Consider the following 23,400-nt stretch of genomic DNA (forward strand, 5'->3'; position numbering starts at 1 on the left):
TTACTTTAAGGTTTTCAGGGAATACAAATCATTGTCAGTTTTAACCCAGATTATTATTTTTTTTTATCATCAGCATGACCAAGGTCTTCCTTAAATCAAGAAACACTGCCATTGATGAGCAACTATAACACCACTAGTTCAGATACTGGGTGGATAAAAAGAGAACATAGATGTCAGTGGTGAATATGTTGTGACATAAAATCATATGCCAAGCATACAAAACTAGATAATAAATAGCTCAGTAGCTGTGTACATAATTGTACTTAAAAAATGATAATGGAAAGCAGTGTGTGTGGGCGTGTGCGTATTTGTGTGTGTGTGTATTTGTGTGCTCATGTGAATAATGCTTGGATGTGATATATCAAACCACAGTTGTTTGACAGGAGGCACAAAGATTAAAACAAGTGCTTTCATGTTGTGTGTTGAAGTATCAGTAATTTTCAATTGGAAAAAGAAAGAAGAGTAATTTAACTTTATATAATCAGTGACATCAATAAAAAAAATGATTTGGGAAAGTAATCTGCTTTATTATTGCAGCACTTAGTGGTGCTGCTTTGGTATTGTTGGATGAATGAGTTTACTTTTTGTTCACCACTACAAACTGAAACTGAAACTCACCACTACAGTGCAAGTGTGTTTGATGTCAGTTATGATTTAATTGAATGCTGGTTGGGCACTAAGATATATATACTCATAAACTGGCAAAGACAACAGTCAAGTTAGCAAATTATTTCCTATTTGATTTATATTGAGTTATGTTGATTGGGGTCAAATTGCATTTTGACTTTGGGTTTATTTTCAGTCTCTTGATGGTATTTGTGGCTGGTCAGTTTATGAACATGGATGGTACTCTTCAGTCTCCATTCATGAACTGAAGCTTCTATAAAACTGGGCCTTGCACAGATTTGGACCTTCTTTGTGGTGACAGATATAGCCAAGGGAGTAGAAAAAGCACATGGTCATATGTAAAAAAAAAAAAAAAAAAAAAAAAAGGGCTGCACTGATACAGGGAAGGGCAAGGTGGTGGTGCTATAACTGCTGTTGGATCTGTTCAAGAATGAAGGCCTTTTCAGAACAATATGCTGGCAGCTCTTCCACATTATTATATTACTGAGCCAGTAAGTCTGCCTTTCCTTCTGAAAACAACATTCCGACCTGTTGCTGATCTTTCTCTATGATAGTTAAACAGCTCATACATAATTATTCATCATTCATTGAGCTACTAAAACCATGCAAGTCCAGGATGTGATAACATTTAAAAACATTTGGCTTCTGGAACAAGAACAAGAAACCAGTATGGCACGCCAGAGATACACAGGTTTGGTTTGACGATTCCACAGTGGCATGAATGTCTGTCCTTGAGACCTTTGGAAGTGTGAACACATTAAATGTCCAACATCAAAGTAAATTAAGTGACTAAAATCGTGAGTGGATTATCATGTTCATGAAGGGACAAGAGTGGTAGAGTAACACGAGCTTCAATAAGTGCAGGGAAAAATACCCTCAGGAGAAGTAAATCAAATGTAAAGAACAATCTGGTATACCACTCTGAGGTACATCATCATCATCATCATCAGACTTTGTTTGCTGATGATTGTGCCCTCAACGCTGGATCTGAAGCTGAAATGCATATCAGCGTCGACAAGTTTGCCACTGCCAGCAGGAACTTCGGCCTTACCATCAGCACGAGGAAAACTGATATGCCTGTCTTTGTCTGCCCCAACTGTCAGTGAACATTTCGTGTGCAGATGACTATTCAGCCATCTGCGCATTCAGATAGATTCATGAGCACCCCCCCCCATCTGGATGACAACGATGGTCATCATCGATCTCGATGGACACACACCACTCTCGGCATGCACAAACTTTCCTTCCTGTTCCATATACATATGTAATTTACCAGTCAACCTGGATAGTGAAATTGTGATTGCAACTGAGAAATAATCAGTGATTTTTTTTTTTTACATAGATCTGTGGTCTGGGCAGTCACATGTCACCAAGCGATTAGTATCACTTTAGTTTACCTTGTTCGTGGCCAGTGATGATAAATCTCAAGTGTCGGTATAAGTCATATCCATTCTGTACAGTTGGTATATTACTTACAATGTGCACTAATTCTTGCTAATTGGATACAATACTTTATCACTTTCCGTTCATTGGCAAAACTTTCTCAGTCATACAGGTCTAGCATGCAAGATCGCACTGTTTAAATAAGAAATTCCAAAAGTCAACTTTTCAGCAAAGTCATCCCTGTGAATTAAACCATTCAAAGAACTTTGCACTTTCCATGCTCACTGCTAAAATATGTAAATTTGTTGTCTAGCTCATTATGTACTGTGTACAATTCTTCTACTCTTTGTATATAATGAACAAAGTGTTGTGCTTTGTATCAAATGAGCAATATAATGCATACTAAACAAACTTGCTTCTAATTTTTTTTCGTTCAGAGTGTCTGTGTGAATTGGTGCTTGGAAATGGGTCCTCGCATTGTGTAACAGAAAAAAACTGGACACAATCTGATACAGAGAGTGATCAGATATACCAGTAAAATGTAAATATTGTCTGATAATGTACTGTATGAACACTTGAGGCACAATACCACTGTCACAAACCTGTGAAGGAAAGGTGCTCATGGTTAGGAGTAAGGAGTGGGGAAGAACGTAACACTGATTAGTAAACTTCATATTTTAAATCTCTTCTTGTTTTTTATTCTATTATGATTATTTTTTTTTTTTTTAATTTTTATGTAATTCATCCATAGCAGTCTGCTGACTTTATAGTTTTTCCAACATCAGTTGATGGATAATCAATGCAACATGAATTTGATGAAATGATATATTGCTTGGAAAAAAAAAAAAAGCAGCATGTGAAATACAGCAAGTCGTGAAGGCTAAAACACACAGTCAACAGAAAGTGTTAATCACAACCTCTGTCCCACAGATGCACATTATAACAGAACCATTCTGTAACTGTACCCCAGCAACGCCGAATTTCACACACACACACACGCAAGTGCGCACATACACACATGATTTACCTAATCATCATCATCATCCAGAAGTCATTTATTAAAACTAGTTTCCAATTTCCAATGGATAATAAAGAAAAATGTTTAATCTCATCACTGACTTAAGGCTTCTTCAGACTGTAGACACATTCAGTGTCATGAGAGCACAGTGAGGGGAAAAAAGTCTGGAAATAAAATATTCAGTTTTGATAATTTTATTGTAAATGTGGGTGCAAGTGTGTACACAGAAACTTGTGATTACATTGAAAAGAATGTGATTATATGTGAAAAGAATGAAGTATATTGCACATACAAAACCTGGCAGATTTTTTTTCTTCAAAGAAACATAGTTTAGACTTTGTTAAAAAATCAACAGACCTCTTAATTTGACTGATCAGTGTCTAAGAAAAACATGTACCATGTGCCTGTCACGAAGAGGAAATTTTAAATGCCAGCTAAAGCAAAGTTCATACCTTCTGCTGCACAACAACAATCCTTTGTAGAACAAATCTCTGTGCCAAATGACTCCCCTACAAAAAGTAAAACTACTTTTCTTTTTTTCTCCTATCACACTTCTTTTTTCTTTCACTTAAGAAGCTTTAAGCTATGTTATAAATTATCACATGTGGACAAAGCACCATTTAGTTGTTAAATTTGATACACCAGTTGTATGATATGCAGTATGAAAATATTACATTTAAGGGGAGTTAATCTGAAGCACATCACCAAAGCAATTGCTCTCAAGACATTACAAAGCAAACGGTATAAAAACAAGTGAACAATGACAAGCGCACTTCCATGCATACACACACACACACTCAGCAAATGAAAGTGGCTACTAGCAAAATCATGTTCTTGTCAAACTAAGGTGTAGGAGCAACTGTACAATACCATTTCTTCATGAGAATGCTGAATAGCAACAAAATATGTTTACTGATCAAAAGAACTACCACCTGGAAATAAAACGGCCAAATATGAACATGAAAACCTAATGCACACCACAGTGGTAACAGCAGCTCATATATACCTACAAAAAAAGAAGAAAAAAAGGAAGAAAAAACCCACTTGAAAATTATCAAAACACTGAACAGAACATCTATATAGTTTGTTTAGATAATCTATTATAGAAGAAATGTCAGGTTTATGAAGTAAGATATAATGTTAGTGAAATATTGACAGCAATGTTTACACTTTTGTCACAGGCTTTAAGGACGTCTGGGCTTGAAAAAAATATAAAAAATAAAAAAATTAAAAAAAGAGAGAAAAACAATGGGCGATTTTAACGGTTTTGGATAATAGTCACTGCAATCACACAACATTGCATGTTTGATTTCTTTATGTTCCCATACAAGAAAATGAAATACCTGTGGTAACGAGATCAACGCAGGACACTTCATCACTTTCTGCCTAAAACATATAAGTCAGTGATGTACAGGATAAATTTTTGGCAAGCAAAGTTCACAGCTTATTGTATGTGCACTTCACACAATAAATCAGCCACATGGCTACATTCGAATATGTATAGGCAGATTCCACAACAAATATCTGAGACATGTTTTCTATTTGCGAGCATGCTTGCGTGCAAGTGGCCAAGGTGAGGAATACAAGAGCAAAGAAACAAATGTTAGGTGGGAGGTAGATTTTATCCTCACCTCACAGCAAAGTTGCTCTGAAAGCTACCTAGCCTTGACTCACAAAACCTCAACACTCTTGCAGCAAGTTGGAAAAAAGAAACGCACCTTCCTAGTTTGTCTTTCAAGAACTTGCCTAGCTAGCACATAACAAATGTGCCTGTGCACAGTGAACAACAGACCATATGGCACTTTACTCTCAAAAGCAGTGCAGTGAAAAAGCGTAGCAAATTATGACATCAGTGAAGTAACTGATATCACATTTCACAAAATGTAGTAGGACTGGAATGATATTCACTTCACATGCTCCGATCATTCTGTTTACTTGTAAAGAGTTCCGTTACACATCTAGTTGGGATCAAAAAACGAAAATACACATAGGGTTGATAAAAAAAAAAACCCAGAAAACTTTAGCATTAGCATTATTTTGCTAATGTGATGATTTTTTTTTTTTTTATTGTGAAAGACGAGCAGGTTAAGGCAAATGACTTAGAACTAACTGTACCCCATCTTACTACCATTTCAGTGACTAGTACTTTAAAAATGCCCAACCTTAAGTCCAATTTCTTGCAATGACGATTACTCACCATTTAACAATTCCCAAGCTACTGATAAAAATCTTGGCAATGAGAAAGAAATGCAAAATTAACTATAATCTATAATAGGAATCTCTTCGCAACCCCATTCAAGTTTTTACAGAATCATGTACATATTAAACCCACAAGAAAATTCTGCATAAAAAATAACTGATTCAGGTGTGTACAAGAAGAACTCAGTTCAGCAACTGGAAGCATTCCCATGAAATGAACAAACATTACAAAGAGGAAGCAGGATTTCCTCTCTACTCTGAACTGTACTGAACAACTGCCAAACGGGAAAAATTTCCTCAATGCTGACCAGACTGGAACTGATTGTTTCACCAACATAAAAATTAAAAAAATCTGTCATTCCTTTCTGCTCTTCTCAACACTGCTACTGACTGCCACTGTTTTCTCTGGCTTTGAATTACTAAACACTACTTGTGTGTGTGTGTGTGTGTGTGTGTGTGTGTGGTGTGTTCATGTGTGAGCACAAATAAAATTAAAAAGACACTGGTAACTGAAACAGACTAAGCTGCTTGTGATATTTGCAGCTACAAGAGACAAACAAGCTCTGTTTTGAAGACACACTTAAGATTTTGATGAGAAAGAAAGGATTCCAAATTTCCACCGGGTCAAGATTCTAGAAGTCTTGTACAATGAGATGTTCTATTGGAGCTAAATTACAGTAGTTGAGAAAAAGGAGAACCTGTCTTACAATTCTGAAACCATGGTTCAATACTTCAGGAGTACTGTAAATATTCTGACCCTTTGTGTTTATGCTATGTCTCTATGAGTACCTGTAATGTATATATATATTTTCCCTTTTAAACTGAAAACAGCAGTGAACCACATGGACTTGGTGAAATAATTCAGCAGACTTACTTAATTGGTTACTGGAGGCAAATTTCAATGTCATGGTTTCAACGTGGGGGCAAGGACAATAATTTTATGCTCATCTAAATTTTCCACAGTGCAGCATGGAAGTGAAGGCAGGCATAGTATCAACAACACAGTGTCAAGTCTTGCTGTGGTGATCAGCTGGGGCAGTCTGGCCAGTGGTCATTCAGTGCTCAGTTGTCTTTCTTGGCCTCAGAACCCTCTCCTGCTCCTTCCAGCACCGCCAGCTTCTTCTGAAAACATGAAGGAGGAGCTGTCATCATCCATCAGATTAGTTATCAGCAGCAATCTGTGTGCACTATCCACTTTTTTGTGTAATTCTTTATACACGTTAACATGACTGTTTTCTTCAGATCCTCTCAGTATGAGAAGGCACTGATTGAATCCTAATAAAACCAAGATGGCCATATTAACTTTTCCCCCTCGTTTTCCGATGTTACAATTTCAGCTTCCCAGTCGTCAATAACTGTTTTTACATCAAATAAAATTCATCAAGCTCCTACTTCTACAAAGATGCTAACCTTCACTGAAAAAAAATCCAAGGATAAAAACACTTTTACAGAACATTTTGCACATGCATGCTGATCACAAGTGCTGGCAATGTTTCCATTAACTTACTCAGCCCTGAGCCCTAGCATCAAAATTTGTTTCACTAAAAGTTGTTCCAACATACACGCAAACCACAAACAATTTACTTTTACAGTTTTTCTTGCTGTGTCCCCATGTTTCAATTTGGAGGAAAAACTGGTCAATTCAGTATATATACTTTTTTCTTCTCATCAGTAAGGCAGGGAAACCTGCTGAGGCTGTAAACTCCCTACACTTGAATGGGTTAAGGCAGGTATAAAATAAAATTGGTGGAGGCAAGTAATCACTCTTGGCTATCTTTTTAAAACTGAAGTAATTTGACTCATTATGGTCTAGCATAGATAACAAGAACATCATCATCTTTTTGACTTTTGGGTCATTCATCCTGCAAGTTTTAGGCCTGTAATAAGTCTGAAGTGCTTTTTGAATAATTTTATGATGAACTCAGCCCATTGTGGGAAAAAAATCTTTAAATTTGTCTCTCATATGCAGGTGATACACAGGATTGCCATGTGATACAGTTTATGTGGCCCAGAATACGGCACAAAAACTTGGCCATTATGCTAGAGGAGAAGAGCAGTCAAACACTGAGCCTTGCATGCTGTGTGCAGGTACACTTCTTGCTTACCTGCAGTTTGGTGTGTTCTTCCATAAGTCTGTCATACTCCTTGGTCACAGACTCTGCTTGCTTCTTCATGGATTCAAATTCCAACTTGGCATGATACAGGTCTGAAAAAGACATTATTCAAGAAAAAAAAAATCAAACTGACCCTTTATTGTAAGAACAGAGAAGAGGAAGGGGAAGGGAACAGAGAGAACTCAGAACAAAAAGGTTTTTTTTATTCAAGGATTAAGATTTTAGGCATGGTCCATTCTTCCAATCTGTCCTTGCTAACCTACATCAGTTACAATAGCTCACATATATTTAATGGAAAGGGGAGAAGAGAGAAGAAACACAAAACAAAAAAGTCCTGCAGAAAGAATATGATAAAGAACACACACATGCACACGCATACACACACACACACACAGATTGACAGATGGATAAGAGAGAGAAAGGGGAAGGGGAAAATAAATATGTCACTGGTATTGACAACCGGATGACGAGAGAGAGAGAGAGAGAGAGAGAGAGAGAGAGAGAGAGATTATACTCAACCACAAAAGTCTGGAACTTGAATTTTTTACATGTCATTTCTGACCTCATCTTTGGATGCTGTTCGACAAAATATCCAATGTCAACCATAATCTTATACTGAAGAGAATATTGACTGTTGCTACATAAAAAAAACAACAACAACACACACAGAGAAAAACATTAAACCTGCACGGGAATGATTAAGTTCAGGATAACAAACAGCAGATCAATGGAACTGACAATGTACAATGCCAATTCACATACTGTCATTCAAAGAAGCTGTCTGGAAAAGAGAAAAAAAAACAACACATCCAGACCACTTGCACAAGCACACAACTTTATATATATATATTCAAACAGAGATTATTACAGGTGTGAACAAACCAGAACTGAAAACCAGAAGAAGAAAAAAACAAAACCAACAACAGGAGTTACCCTCTTTAGTCTGCTCCAGCTGCGCCTGTGTCTTTTCCAGGGCCACAGCATCCCTGCTCTCCGCCTTGTCGCTTTTCTCTTTGGTGTCCTCCTTGCTCTGCAACATCACATGTTCACGTCCTTTCTTTAACACTGAATAATAATAATAATAATGCCAATAATGTACACTTTTATAACACCCTTTCTTGGTAAGAGAGAAGGGAACTTATTCTTACTCTTGTTCTTATTGCTTACAGTCCAGCTGACTGCACAGGGCCATATCAGGACTGTCAAACCATACAAATGCTTAACTGTGTCAACACAAAAATGTCACATTTACAAAAAAAACAACCCCAAAAATACACTAAGACAAACCCACAAAACACAGTTCATGACACAGTATCCCAACCATTTAGCTCCTTATGGCAAATAAGACTAGGCCATGCTGAGGATGCCAGCCTTTCCGCTTAATTTATCACCCCCAGATTACAAAAGTCGTAAAAAAAAGGGGAAAAAAAAAAACAACAACAAAAAAACAACAAAAAACCAATACTTCAAAAGCCAAACCAAAAAATACATAAAAAAGGCCATATAGGCAAATAGCACTGAAGAATGAGCAGGTAGTGCCCATCCCAGTGTTTACACCTCACTACCTAATCGCCAGAGTACATCATAGACTGCGGAAAAGAGAAGAAAGTGTCAAGGCTTGCTTGAAAAAAGAACGGGGAATGGACTGGGAAGGCAGAAAAAGGAGACAACAGTGAAGAAGAAAAAAAAGCAGAAACAAAGAGAGTGATAGAAAAGAGGAAACTTCCAGCACAGAATTTCCAGAAGGCAGGGACGCTATTTATACTGAAAGACCCCTGGCATCCCCATGGGGGGGAGAAGGGAACTTTACATGAAAGACAAAGTTAGAAATGATATGAACCACTAATGACCACGCCCTCTTTTCTCTTTTCCACTCCCTTCACACCCCCCCCCCCTTCCCCTTTTCTCATTCATCATACATGGCAAAGTGAGTTGGCAGGCATGGGGTCGTGTTGGAGAAGTAGGAAACCAAGTGTGCTTACATACAGGTTCTGAAAAGATGAGTGTTTAGTCACAAGTGAAAGGCAGAGATGGAGTCAGATGAATGAATATGATGCAGAAAGTTGTAGACATATTGTGCTTTCTCATGCTGGGAGATACTTTTAAACATTCTTTTTAATACTGAAAACTCTGACTCCAGGTCCAGAATCATACTCAACATTCTGTACCTAGAGTCCAGAACTTTCTGCAACACAGGGTTACTTCCCCTCGACTAGGTACTGGGTATTTCTGTACTGAAGTGAGCATGCTCGGTTTCACTTCCTCAATCAGTTGTTTTCCCTGTCAGTGCTTTTAGCTTGTTGGTTTTAGTGTCTATGTTGTTTGTCAGTATTTTCAAGGGGAGTGAGCATGTTTCTGATGATGACGTGGGCATTTTTCGTAAGATGTATTGCTTTGAAAGTGCACTCAACTATGGGAAGGGACTGTCCACACAAACTGCAGTGCAACTGCACTGATAATGTACAAAGTGTTCACCCAAAATGTTTCTCTTAATAACAAAACTATGTAAAATAAAGGATTTATTTATTTCTAATTTAAATACACACACAAAATTTTTTGCCAAAATGCCAAAACAGAAATCTGTAGAATATGGAAAAAGTCTCACATACGCATCACTATTAGGCAAGGCACAAAAAAAACCTCAATCAAAATGTTTTCATAAATTACTCTTCTCTGTGTTACAAAGTCATTAGGTACGACACAAAATCTATGCCATTTTCTCTCAACAATCTTCCACATTTAACAGATGACAGGTCCTCCATAATGTGAGTACATATATGTATGCAAGTACTCACAACATTCTTTGAATTATCCTTTTCATCCAGCAGTTGCTGAGCAGCCGCTGTGGCACTCTCTGCCTGGCGCCGTGCAGCAGTGCTCTCAGCCAGCAGGGTAGCTTCCGATGCAATCAACATCACCAGTCGACGCAGGACACTGAAAACAAAATACTTTTCTGATGCTTAAAAGGAAACGGACTCACACAAGCATACACACACAAAGATCATCTGAACAGCTAAGCACACAAGAGAACTCAGATGGATGAACAGATAAACAGAGAAGCAGGACTAATGATAGAAAGAAAGAAGTACAGAAAGACGAAACTCTTATTTCTTAATTTCATATTCATCTTTTAGCAATCTTTCTTTGGTGAGATATGGTCAGCATGAATGTCAAAAAGCAATACACCTAAAACCAATACTAGACACAGAACAGTAATGCTCACAGCCATTATCAAACAGTACACCTAATGTTGATGAACAGTACACCTAATGTTGATGCCCAGACACGATAAAATAATACTTACTTTCATCAACAAGTATTGCACATAAAACAGATGTCAGACTGATGGGAAAGTGATACAGCCATCAACAAGTATTACATCCCAAACCCATGCCAGACAATGAGACATGGGAAAATAACACAGGCATCCATCAATGAGCAGACCTAAAACTGACGCTAGACACTGGGCAATAACACAGTTTCAGTTTCAGTTTCAGTAGCTCAAGGAGGCGTCACTGCGTTCGGACAAAACCATATACGCTACACCACATCTGCCAAGCAGATGCCTGACCAGCAGCGTAACCCAACGCGCTTAGTCAGGCCTTGAGAACACACACACAAAAAACAAAAAAAAAAAAAACAACAACAAAAACAAAAAACAAACAAACAAAAAACAAAACAAAACGGGGGAATAAATAATAGATAAGCTTGCATAAATAAATAAATAAATAAATAATAATTATAATATAGAAAAAGGTAGTAGTAATAATATTAGTAATACTAATAAAATGATAATAATAAAACATAAATAAATAAATAAGACAACAATGGTGATAAATAAGCAAATAAATGTAAAATATGAAGACACACATTCACACATACACCCACACATGCATAACAGAAATGCACCAGACATGCAGTTTCACATATATGAAAGCACAGTCAAATACATATAAACGTACATGAGCTCCAACACACACACACACACACGCATTACCGTGCACCTCCTCTACCCCCCTCCTCCACACACTCATTTCTAGTCTAAGTATCGCAGCTTTCACGGCACACACACACACACACACACACACACACTCACAGAGATGAACACTTACTTGTACAAGCACATATGAAAGCACAGTCAAATACATATAAACGTACATGAGCTCCAACACACACACACACACACACACACATTACCTTGCACCTCCTCTACCCCCTCCTCCACACACTCATTTCTAGTCTACGTATCGCAGCTTCCACGGCACACACACACACACACAAACACACACTCACAGAGATGAACACTTACTTGTACAAGCACACACACATACGCCCATATCTCCCACCCCCAACCCCACACACGTACATACAAAGATATATATATATATATATATATATATACACGTTCCAATATCCTGTTGCTCCCACAGTGTAGGCATGCATACACTCACATACCTCATCCTCTACCCAACCTCCCCCCGCACTCCCACCTCCCCTCACACACACACACACGTACACATATCTCTCCTGACACTTGTGTACAATTTCACTCTCGCGCATTCACAAACGCACTCAAAAGCACAGACCCACACATACACACAAACACACACAACCAAACAAAAGGCAGTGTACTCACAACCACAGAAAGAGGGCAAAGCCGGCAATGTACATGTTGCGCTGAGCACGGAACAGCTTCATGTGGTACAAGGTCTCTGCTTCAGGGTGATGCTTCAGGTCTTCCACGTCAATGGGCTCAGAGTATTTGCGCACCTCGCGGATAGATTCTTCAGGGAAAGGAGGCACAAGTCAGAAAGAAGCACTTCTGCAGCACTCACCTCAACTCACAGATTTCAAATGTGTAATCAGATCAGGAGTGGAGGTGAAAGAAGAGAACGCACTGTACATTAATCGACCAGAAAACTGTTGGCAAGTTTGAACTGATCTCCATGATGGACAAAACTGATTCAGAAATAGATGATTATTTCCATCAAAAACAGGTCAGTTCATATCCTCAAGATTCATCACCACATGACTATATGTTTTTCCAGAATGATAAGAAATTCATGCGAATGTGTGGTTTCAAATTCTATGAATGATGATCATTGACAAGAGATAACCAAGATTAATTCCAAATCGTCAGCTTCCATTAAGATAATTTGATTTTTCATTCCTCAACCACCATACCCTCCTACTGTTCTGAACTGGTTCCATTGGTAATGGAAAGATTTTTTACCAATAAAACTACCATGTATATGTCATTCCTTGCCTCTATCCAGTCACTTGCACATTAAAAAACCCCCACAAAACCACAAAGATGATGCTCATTAAGCCTCAAATGTGACACATGTCCCACATTACAAATGATAAAATATCTTTTAAGTCACATCCCTCATCTCTTCATATATGTTTTTACCATGAAAGTATTCTTCACAGCATACAAACATTACTTATCAATCTGATACAGCAAGCTGTGCACCTACCAAAAAACAACATCAGCAGAATGGCAATAAATATGTTGAAATATATGTTGGCATAACCCTTCAGGCTTTCCAAGATCCTGGATCGGAATATTGTCTGCCATCTGAAACAGAAAGTGAAGTGAACTTATCAGAACTGTGTTGACACTTTATAAAATCATCCCAGTGCACAATTTCAATACCTCTCCACTGTAAGACTTGGGCAGCCTGACAGCAACACTATAAACAGCCACAGCTCGCCCTCAGTCACTCTTTGCTCTCAGTGCAAGGAAAAACACAGGTTCGTCTCTTGCTGAGCCCATGTGGGATAAGCACTGTTTTAGTTATTTAACATTCATAACAGTAACATTATTTCAATAAACTGCATCTACTACAAACAGTTATGAGAAGCAATGTATTAATTATGGAACTTCATATATCATTACATGAACATTATTTTTGCACATTATATCCATTAAAAGAGTGCTTAAACACCATCAGACGATAGTTCGCAATGTTACTCCTCTATGAATGACATTGAATGTGACAGTACAAATTCTGTACAACAATAATAATAATGGATGCTTATATAGCACACTATCCAGAAATCTGCTCTAGGTGCTTTACAAAAACGCTTTTGATAACATAAAACATTATATCTATGTTACATACACACACCAAAATGTGACCACACACACACACGCACGCACGCACGCACGCACGCGCACACACACACGCACGCACGCACACACACACACACACACTGCATACATACATTTTAACATACATGTGTATCTAACAGCTACCCTAACAAATACGCACACATAGGCAGGCACAAACTTACATAAACACACGCACACACAATACACATTCATATACATGCATGTAGTTGTGGACCTGCCACAATTGAACTTATTGCTGAGGGAAAAGGTGAGTTTTGAGACGAGATTTAAAAGATGCGAGGGAATCAGAATGACGGAGGTTATCAGGGAGCTTGTTCCACGTCTTTGGCGATTGAAAAGAAAACGATCTGTGTCCATAGGTCTTACTTCTGACGTGAGGTATCCTGAGAAGTCGAGTATCAGAGGAAGAACGGAGCTGGCGAGACGGGGTATAGACATGGATGAGTTCAGAAAGATACTTGGGGCCAGATCCATTGACTGCAGAAAAGGTCAGAGTGGATAGCTTATAGTCTATTCGATCAGAAACAGGCAACCAGTGGAGAGACTGAAGGAGAGGAGAAACATGGTCAAATTTAGAAGCTCTGCAAATGAGTCTGGCAGCGTTATTCTGAATTCGTTGGAGTCTGTCTAACAGGTATTTGGGAAGGCCGGCCAAAAGAGAGTTGCAGTAATCCAATCTTGAGAGAACCAGAGAGCATACAAGTGTCTTGGTTGCATCGGTTGAGAGATAGTGGCGGATAGAGCTGATTCTACGCAGTTCCAAACAGGCAACTTTACAGATATTCGAAATGTGCTGTTGGAAGGAAAGAGACTGGTCCAGGATTACACCAAGACTGCGAACAGAGGGAGAAAGTGAAACAGGTGTGCTATTGATCAGAACAGAGTCAGGAAAGGAAGGATGTTGACGAAACTTCTTTGGACAGGTTATCATCAATTCAGTCTTATCATCATTTAATTGCAGCTTGTTGAGAGTCATCCAGTCCTTTAGGCCAGCAATGCACTCCTGTGTTTGAGTCACCAGTGCATCAAATTCAGCTATGGAAGCCGACTGATAAAGTTGATACAGATACAGATACAGATAATGTACACTGGCACAGATCTAAAGAGGCCTAGTTTGCATCAGTTTGACATGGTACAGTATATGACACCAAACTAAAGATACAAGAATGGTGTGATTAAGTACCAGTAATATAATAGCACAGATCTCATCCCAATTCCTGGTACACATATATACACACAAATCCATTTCTTTCTCTCTCTAATAATAAATCACATTTTTAATAATCTAAACCAAGTCAAAACATTCATGGAGACAATCAGCACAAACATTCTATTTATAACAGTAAGATCAGTGTGGCTACGTCGATTTCAAATTCAGTTGTAAGATTTTCAATATGTATGACTTCACTTCCAACGCAAACATATGTTTATATAATATACACAAAAATGCTGGCCTCAGATTCACAGCTGATATCATCCACAACCGCTGCAGGCTCGCCCTGAGCACCCCCACAGCTTAACACAACAAACGAACAAAACTCACACCACAAACAAACACGCACAAAAAAACTGTATGAGGTTTACAGTGCAGATAAGAACAGTCTCTTTGCCATATCTGCAACAGTTCCTCTGTAATTACTGTATGTGATCTAGCACACCTGATGGATGGACGTTGCCACCTATGTTCTGAAGTGGAACAGTTCCTATAGTTCATCAGGTGTGTGGAAATGGCGATCACACGCTGCAGGACTGAACAGAGTGAAACCTGCAGTGCCAGGCAGGGTCAAACCTTTTACCTATCATCATTGGCCAGGTTAAGTCACAAAGCTTGGAATCCATTGGGAAGCTGTGAAGTTGAAGTTATGCTTTCAGTAAACCCTCAAAGACCACACATTATCAAGAGATCTAACAAAATACTGAGCACAGAAATGCCAACCCCTGTCAAGTGTTTGTAGGAACAATCAGGAAATCTGGTAGAAACATTCTGGATTTGGAAGGAACACTCTGACTCTGAACCACATCAGCAAACACACATTTTATCTACAAGGCATACAAACACAAGCATGCGAGTTCCCCCAAATGGAGGACACGATGCACGGATATTTTTCAGTGAATGGTGAAACTTCTGTTCATGCCGCTGCTTCTTTACAGCTGACACATCTGTTGCACTGTGTCGCTTCCCTGGTCTTTGTTAGTCTTGTTTCTCACAATCCAAAGCCATGTCTGACTTCTCTGTTTCAAGTCGCTCATTTCTTCCTTGCACTCCAAAGCTAAATCCACTGGGCAAAGACGTTTGACCGAGACGCAACTTGATTTTGCCACATTCTTTTTCGGGCAAACAATTAAGCTGATTGGTCCACTCAATGCTGTTTCAATGTAAACATGCACACGATTAGCTGAGCATTATCACATGAGACCAAGGTTAGTAGTGAATGCCCTGACCTCGTGACTGATTGGTAGAGTGTCTGGGTAATGTTATGACAGGAAAGCATATGACCATGTTATGTAGTTGAAAATAACTTGTTGGAACAATTCTGATGCTGGCATAATGTCAGAACAAACTCTAACAGCTGGCATCTCTGTGAGCACTTCATATTCAGAAAAAATGATGCAAATTATGAAAGGATGAGCGTCAAAATTATTGAAAGAAAACAAATCATATGCTGACATTGAAATGATACAATCATGAATTATGACATCAAACTATTATCTGCCACCTGAAACAAAAAGAAAAAGCGAACTTATCAAAATAACTCTGACATTTTATGAAATAATCACAAAGCACAAAATCAACACTTCTCCACTGTAGGACTAGGGCAACCTGACAGGAACTTGTGCTGCCATTGCTCATCCCAGTCATTCTTTATTCTCAGTGCCAGGAAAAACACAGGTTCATCTCTTGCTGAGCCCATGCATGAGAAGCACTGTGTTCAGTATACAGAACTTCATGAAAGGAATTTCATTTTCACAACTCTATCAAAAGATGCTTGAATATTATCGGACAGTCATTTGTAATGTTACTCCTGCACTATCAAGAACTAATGTAATGATATGAATATTTAAGAATGGTGTGAATGAGCACCTCAAATAGCACATATCTGATTATCTCAATTTCAGACACACAAATACACCATGTGATTAATTAAAATTATATACACTATATTACATTCTAAATTACTAAAAACAAGTCAAAACATTCATGGAAACAATCATCAACACAGCAACTCCATTAGTAACAGTAAAATCAATATTTATACTACATTCATTTTACTTTCAATTTTAATGGGAGGAATTTTGTTTTATGTAATGTCACACACAGACACAATAGTGAATTGTAGACATTTTGTTAAAGCATTAAATCAATTTTTATATTTGAATGAACATTATTATTTAGAAGCTCACTTATAAGATACTCAATATCAAATGATGAAAATCTGTTTCCAACACAAATACAATATGCATGTTTGATACAAGAATGAAGAATGCTGGCCTCAGATTCACAGCTCATATCATCCACAACCGCTGCAGGCTCGCTCTGAGCACCCCTACAACTTAACACAACAAACAAACAAAACTCACAATGCAAACAACAAACACACACAAAAAAAGCTGTATGAGGTTTACAGTGCAGATATGAACAGTCTTTGCCAAATCTGCAACAGTTCCTCTATAGTTACTGTATGTGATCTGGCACACCTGATGGATGGATGTTGCCACATGTTCTTCAGTGGAACAGTTCCTGTGGTTCATCAGGTGTGTGGAAATGGCAATCACATGCTGCAGGACTGAACAGAGTGAAACCTGCAGTGCAAGGCAGGGTCAAACCTTTTACCTCTCATCATTGGCCAGGTTAAGTCACAAAGCTTGGAATCCATTGAGAAGCCTTCAAGTTCAGCTTTCAGAAACCACCACCACCAAGCACATAATGTTCAGAAAAATAATGTGTAAACTGTGATATAAGCGTTGGTATCATACACCAATGACATATCACACGCTGAGATTGAAGCTACACAATTATGAATTAATGACAGCTGTGTTCAGCAGATGCAGCATTGGTGTGCCCATTTGCATTGCAACATGTGTCAGGATAAGAATATTGTACACAAATGCCTGGTAATGGCATATTATCTATAATAAATATTAATAATATACACAAACTATCAAAGCATTTATAATAGCCAATGTGGACATCTTGAGGCTACGCTGCTGAATTATGATCCCTCAATGTTACGTCTCGTGGCATTTGCTGTGCGTGTTTGTGTGCACCTCTTTTCTCCTTCCCTTTCTCTCTCCTTCCCCTTCACCACCCTCTCTCCTTCACCAACCCCCTCTTTTTCGGGTGTATGTTCGGCTTAGCACTGGGCGTATGCATGTGCATCTCTTGGAACATGTGTTTGGCATGTTCCCGTTTCTTGAACATTCTGAACTCTGAGTGAATTCCGGAATTAATGTAGTTTGGGTGGAAAGATTCCACTTTGCTTTCAATGCCAAGCTCTCTCAAAAGACGGGTCATTGTTCCAGCGTGCGAGCTGTTGGTTGCTGTCTGACAGTAGTGGGGCATTTTCCTTGTCACCCCCTCCTTCCTCTGTGTGGTGTGTGTTTTCACTCTCAGCCAGTGGTGTGCCTCTGGTGACAGGTGAGGGAATTGTATGTTTGTCTTTGTTGTGTTAAATTAGTGATGTGACTTGTAACTTTTGATGTCTTCAAGGAGAATTATATACTGGGCGTTTAAGGCTAGGTGAATGTTTTTTTATTTTATCAGAAATCTTTTAATTCCAGTACTCTTTTTTTGTACATATTTGGGAAATTAGTGGAAATGTGTGTGTTGTGGTTAGGTGTGTTGTTTTTGCCATATATTCAACTCGGGCTATTGTTTCAATTCTATTTTCTTTATGATGAAACTTTCACAATTGCTGTATGAACTTTCCGAAACATTTTTGTAATAACTGAAATGAGATTGAGAGTTTGTGATATCACATCACTGGGTTTTGTTTCTACTGCTCGAGGCCATCAGGATAGTCACTGACATGCTGTCCTTTTAAGAGTTCCTTGTGGTGGACTCTTTCGAACTGTGTGTGGGTTTAACCCTTTCAGCATTGGGGAAAATATAGCAAACAGTTATATGACTTTCTTGTTAGCAGCTTTTGGTGTGGAAGGGGCTGTATGTAATAAGCTATCCTCTTGCCCCGCCCCCTCCTCCCCACCACCCTCCCCCCCTCCTGTGTGTGTGTCCGGTTGGTACTCTGGGAAGGGTGGGGGTATAAGGACAACCCCTCATGGGTTGTGACACTCAGTAACACTTTGGACATGTTTCTGAAGTCATAACTTTATTCCTTCTGTCCAGTGTTAAATTGTTAAGTATTACAGTGAGTTAGAAAAAAAAGGAACAATAACAACAACAACAAAACCAACCCCCAAACCCCCATGTTTTTCAATGAATTAAAATTCCGGATTTCATCCCTCCTTAACAGGCAGCATGTGAAGAATGTGGGTATTTCACTTATCTAGTCTGATGCTAACTCACCTGGAGGGAGAAATGAAGGGAAGCAAGAGAAGCAAAATGATGAAGATCTCTGTATACAAGCAGCCAGCAACAAATGTCCATTGCAGAGTCATCTTGCTTTTTATTCAGTTGCTTCCAGTTCCACAATAGGACTCAAGAAGAAAATTGTTGACGCCTGGTGCTTTTTAATGAAACTGAATCAAAGTGGTGTTGTCCAACTTACATACCTGTCACAGATAGAAAACTTGTGTTCACTGATTTATTTTCACAGCACTGTAATATATATATCCCCCCCCCCCCTCAATCATGCAATGCAAGACACACTGAGTATAGAAAAGTATGAATCAGACACACAGGATCAGTAATATTGCGCAATGTATTCTAAATTTTGCAGCAAATTTCAAGTATACACATAATGTATAACAGGAGAAAAAATAGTCAAATGAAAAGACAGCACGCTCTTACTAATAATACAGTTCAAAATTTGTATGGAGTTATGCACTGATAAGTTGTTTCAACAGACTGAGAGCTTCTAGGGTAGAAAATCATCTTCTAATTCTATTCAAGATGATCCAATTCAAAGTTCAAAATGTCAACACTCCACTTCACCCACCCCTTTATGCAAGCGAGTATCCACTCATCAACTATAATCCCTTGACAATGAAAACAAAACTGAACAGCTGGCTGCTTGGTTGTCACTTAAGTCCGGTTTACGTTCACAGACTTATTTCGCAGGTAACTGGTGTCTCTATATAGTCTTCCACAAAATGAGTCAATAAGCCAACGTGGAACAGTAACAGATATATGATGAAATTTCTTCCATTTTTTAAACTATTCAACCAAGTGTGACACGTTTGCATTAAGATATGCAAGTCATTGCCAGACATGCCTAAAAAGTATACATGCAATTCAATGAAACTCAGAGCAATGCATTTAAGTAATTCGTAACAGAAAAGTTATCCAACACCAGGCGACTAACCTTCGGCCATCTATTTCGATGACGCCGTCTTCTGCTTCCCTATCACACGTGAATTACGAGATCACGAGATCCAAGTTGCTCAGTAACAAGCAAAGGAAACAACATGGCGGAGTTTAGAGACAGGTTGCAAGAGTTGTGATGGTTCAAGAACTGCACATATTTATGTATTTTGCATTTTGTTGGTAAAGAAATTCAGCATGTCTCACTGGTAAGTTTAAAACTGTTTGCCGAAGAAAATCATTTCAAACGCATTGTCAGTATCCTTTGTCGGAATGTGCTCTGAACAGTGAACGTAAAAAAAAAGTTAAATGAACTGAAAGAATGTTTCCATGTTCGTCTCTCAATCTTCTTTTCTCATTTTCTGTGTTGAACATCCCTACATATCACTGATGATGTTGAAGAGGTTTTCATTATATTACAGTTATACAACATAAACTTTATCCAAAAAACAAACAAACAAACAACAACAAAAAACACAAAAAACACACAACAACCAAACACCAAACCAAACAAGCCAAAGTAAACAATTTGAAAAAATAAACATCTACTGCAGATAATTATATATGGTATAACTCTATAAAAACTATACACTAAATTGTCAACCAGTTGATATAGCTATCACACATAGGAAAACAGACAACAAAATTTTTGTTTAGCATACACTTCTATTGATGACAATTATTCTATATTTACTGAAAGAAAAAAAAATCACAAGTGGAAAGTCTATGTTTGGTGTTGTTGTTATTGATGACTTCAGGCCAGGATATCAGAGATATGTGAAGATCATATGGCTTTAGTCCTCTTCAAGCACAAGCATGATGATAGCATATATATATATACATACATATGCACACACACAAATGTTGCATTTATATAACTGGCTTAATTTTATTCCGATTTACACAATTGATACTTGAAATGTCATGGATAGGGCATTATAAACATGATCATATATTGAAAACAATAATAATATATTGAATAAGATATAAGAATGCATGAATTTCATTTCAGGGTTGAGGTTCTAGAAAAAGTTAATGGGCAAGATGCTGAGATAAATACTAAATAGACCACAGGTTGTGTAAGCATATTGTACCAAATTCAAACAAGACAAAACATATAAAAACAGTACATTGAACTTATATCAAAAGTATGATGAAAATGCTCAGCTGGCTTGATTTATTCAGATGTTAATGCAACGACTAGTGAATTAAACATGAATTTGCTGATCCTTCTTGAGTGTGGCATTGATCAACGTGACTGTGTTTTGCGTCAAGTGTTTTTAATGGGGAACATCTATGGTATACTAGCTGACTGATTGCTGCTCCCTTATCCTTCCAGGGTCATTAGTGTTACTACAAGCCTCCGTCTCTCATGGTTGTGTGCCAGTGCCTGGCTTTGAGCAAAGCAGCTTCCAATCCATTCAGTAATATTTGTCCATCCACCTTTAGCTTTGTCTTCCCTGTCATTACCTTTTCCCCTGAACTGTTCCCAGCGGAATGGCCTTGGAGAGGCCACATGTCCTGATTACTTGGCCTTCCTTCCCTCCTTCCATAAAGTGACCACAATCAGATGTTAATTATTCTGTCACTGTTTGGGGGAATCTGCAGGAAAATACACTAATTAAAAAAAGAAAAAAAGAAAAAAAGGGACCTGTATTTTGCAGTATCTGGCTAGCAAAGCACTCCCCAGGGATAAACCTGTACCAGCACAGCTCCAGCCCACCATCATTTACTGCTACTTTGATCCTTGATCCCTATAGACTAAGAATGAAAAGTATTAGTTAAATCCTTTCTTTATTCTTTCTTTTTTTCCCCTCTCTTTCCTTTCTCTGCTACCACTTCAGTTTCCTCTTCTTTTTTTTTCATGGTGGACAACAGGTCTTCATACAGTTTCATGCAGTGTGTTAATCATTCTTGTGCACACTTTGTCATTAATTTAATGAGCTGCTTCACCTTGATTGCAGCTACTACAACAAGCAATGGCAGGACGCTCAGGCCAGCCTGGTGGACCTCCTTCAGCAGGAGCTGCCCCAAGAGGCTCCAAAGCCAGAAAGGGTGAGTGCACACAACACATTTTGTTTTGTATAAAATCAAGTGAAACCAATTTCTCTATTTTTTTTTTTCAATAAATAAATTTAAGAAAATGACAATTAAGTGGATGAACATGTGTGTGTGTGTGCTTGTGTGTGAGTGAGAGTGTGATGGGGGGAGATGGGGAAGTGGTTGTGCTCGAATAGTTTAATGTTAAAGCCTTTTTTCCTGATGCTTGTTATCTGTTTGTGTGTCATAAGACTCACAGTTTTATTCAGCAAAGTTTTTCTTCTGCCTTTCTTTCATATATTTTTTTTAATTTCATTTATTTATCTATTAATTTTAATGACTTTGGTGCATGCACCATAAAACAGCAAATCAGGAAATAAGAAACTTAGAAAGCAAGCATGCAAAAAGACAACAACAAGAAGGAACTTGCAGTTTTCTTCTTGGAGGCATGGTGAAGTGATGCCGAGTTTTCAGCAAACGGCAGTGTATCAAGTCAATATAAAGAGCACCACTTACAACCAGAGGTACTTCCTTGCATATGTGGAGTAATGGCCTAGAGGTAACGCATCCACCTAGGAAGCGAGAGAATCTGGGTGCGCTGGTTCAAATCACGGCTCAGTCGCTGGTGTTTTCTCCCCCTCCACTAGACCTTGAGTGGTGGTCTGGACACTAGTCATTCAGATGAGATGATAAACCGAGGTCCCGTGTGCAGCATATGCTTAGCACATGTAAAAGAACCCATGGCAACAAAAGAGTTGTCCCTGGCAAAATTCTGTAGAAAAATCCACTTCGATAGGGGGGAAAAAAAAAGAAAAAAAAAGGTGGCGCTCTCAGTGTAGCGACACACTCTCCCTGGGGAGAGCAGCCTGAATTTCACACAGAGAAATCTGTTGTGACAAAAAAAGAGAAATACAGATACAAATGCACTTCCATGTATGTTTTTTTTTACAATGAAAATATACAGCTATCATTTATAAGCCTCTGTTATCGCTGTAAATGTTTGACTGAAACATTAATTTTCATAATGCATTTTTTCACATGTGCTTGAAACAGCCGTTTTGTGTAATCAGAGAGAGGCTGGTGATAGTCTGAAGATGAAGCCTGCATAATTTGAATAAGCTGTCAGTTTCAATTTCTCAAGGAGGCGTCACTGTGTTGGGATAAATCCATAAACGCTACACCACATCAGCTTGGCAGATGCTCGACCAGCACCATAACCCAGCACGCCTAGTCAGGCCCTGAGTGCATGCATGTATATTTGTGTACCTTTCTGAGTGGATTTCTTCCACAGAATTTTGCTAGAGGACAGCACTCTCATTGCCATGGGTTTTATTTTTCAGTGTGCCAAGTGTGTGTTGCACATAGGACCTCAGTTTATCATCAGTCTGAATGACTAGAC

General features: G+C 38.4%; 2 protein-coding genes across 3 annotated transcripts in view; one reads left to right on the top strand and one right to left on the bottom strand.

Annotated features, from left to right (window-relative positions):
• Nucleotides 1-52: 52 nt before the first annotated feature.
• LOC143284510 (B-cell receptor-associated protein 31-like) lies at nucleotides 53-20,024 on the bottom strand. Of its 2 annotated transcripts, none has more exons than XM_076591212.1 (8): nucleotides 19,963-20,024; nucleotides 19,005-19,210; nucleotides 12,822-12,922; nucleotides 11,978-12,125; nucleotides 10,137-10,275; nucleotides 8,275-8,371; nucleotides 7,333-7,433; nucleotides 53-6,349 (listed from the first exon to the last, which is right to left on the bottom strand). In XM_076591212.1, exons 2-8 carry the CDS (start codon nucleotides 19,094-19,096, stop codon nucleotides 6,290-6,292), a joined length of 738 nt encoding a protein of 245 aa, XP_076447327.1. In that variant the 5' UTR covers nucleotides 19,097-19,210; nucleotides 19,963-20,024; the 3' UTR covers nucleotides 53-6,289. The 2 variants fall into 2 exon arrangements, with proteins under 2 accessions (XP_076447327.1, XP_076447328.1); XM_076591213.1 differs by lacking the exon at nucleotides 19,963-20,024 and adding an exon at nucleotides 19,597-19,618.
• A 26-nt stretch (nucleotides 20,025-20,050) lies between these two features.
• The window catches only part of LOC143284511 (dynein regulatory complex protein 11-like), a 31,357-nt gene continuing 28,007 nt past the window's right edge, over nucleotides 20,051-23,400 (top strand). Inside the window, 2 exon segments of the mRNA XM_076591214.1 lie at nucleotides 20,051-20,170; nucleotides 21,926-22,016. Of these exon segments, the coding sequence (XP_076447329.1) occupies nucleotides 20,160-20,170; nucleotides 21,926-22,016 (102 nt within the window). The 5' untranslated portion in view covers nucleotides 20,051-20,159.

The sequence above is a fragment of the Babylonia areolata genome, chromosome 8, assembly GCF_041734735.1.
Source record: "Babylonia areolata isolate BAREFJ2019XMU chromosome 8, ASM4173473v1, whole genome shotgun sequence".
Taxonomy (NCBI): Eukaryota; Metazoa; Mollusca; class Gastropoda; order Neogastropoda; family Buccinidae; genus Babylonia; species Babylonia areolata.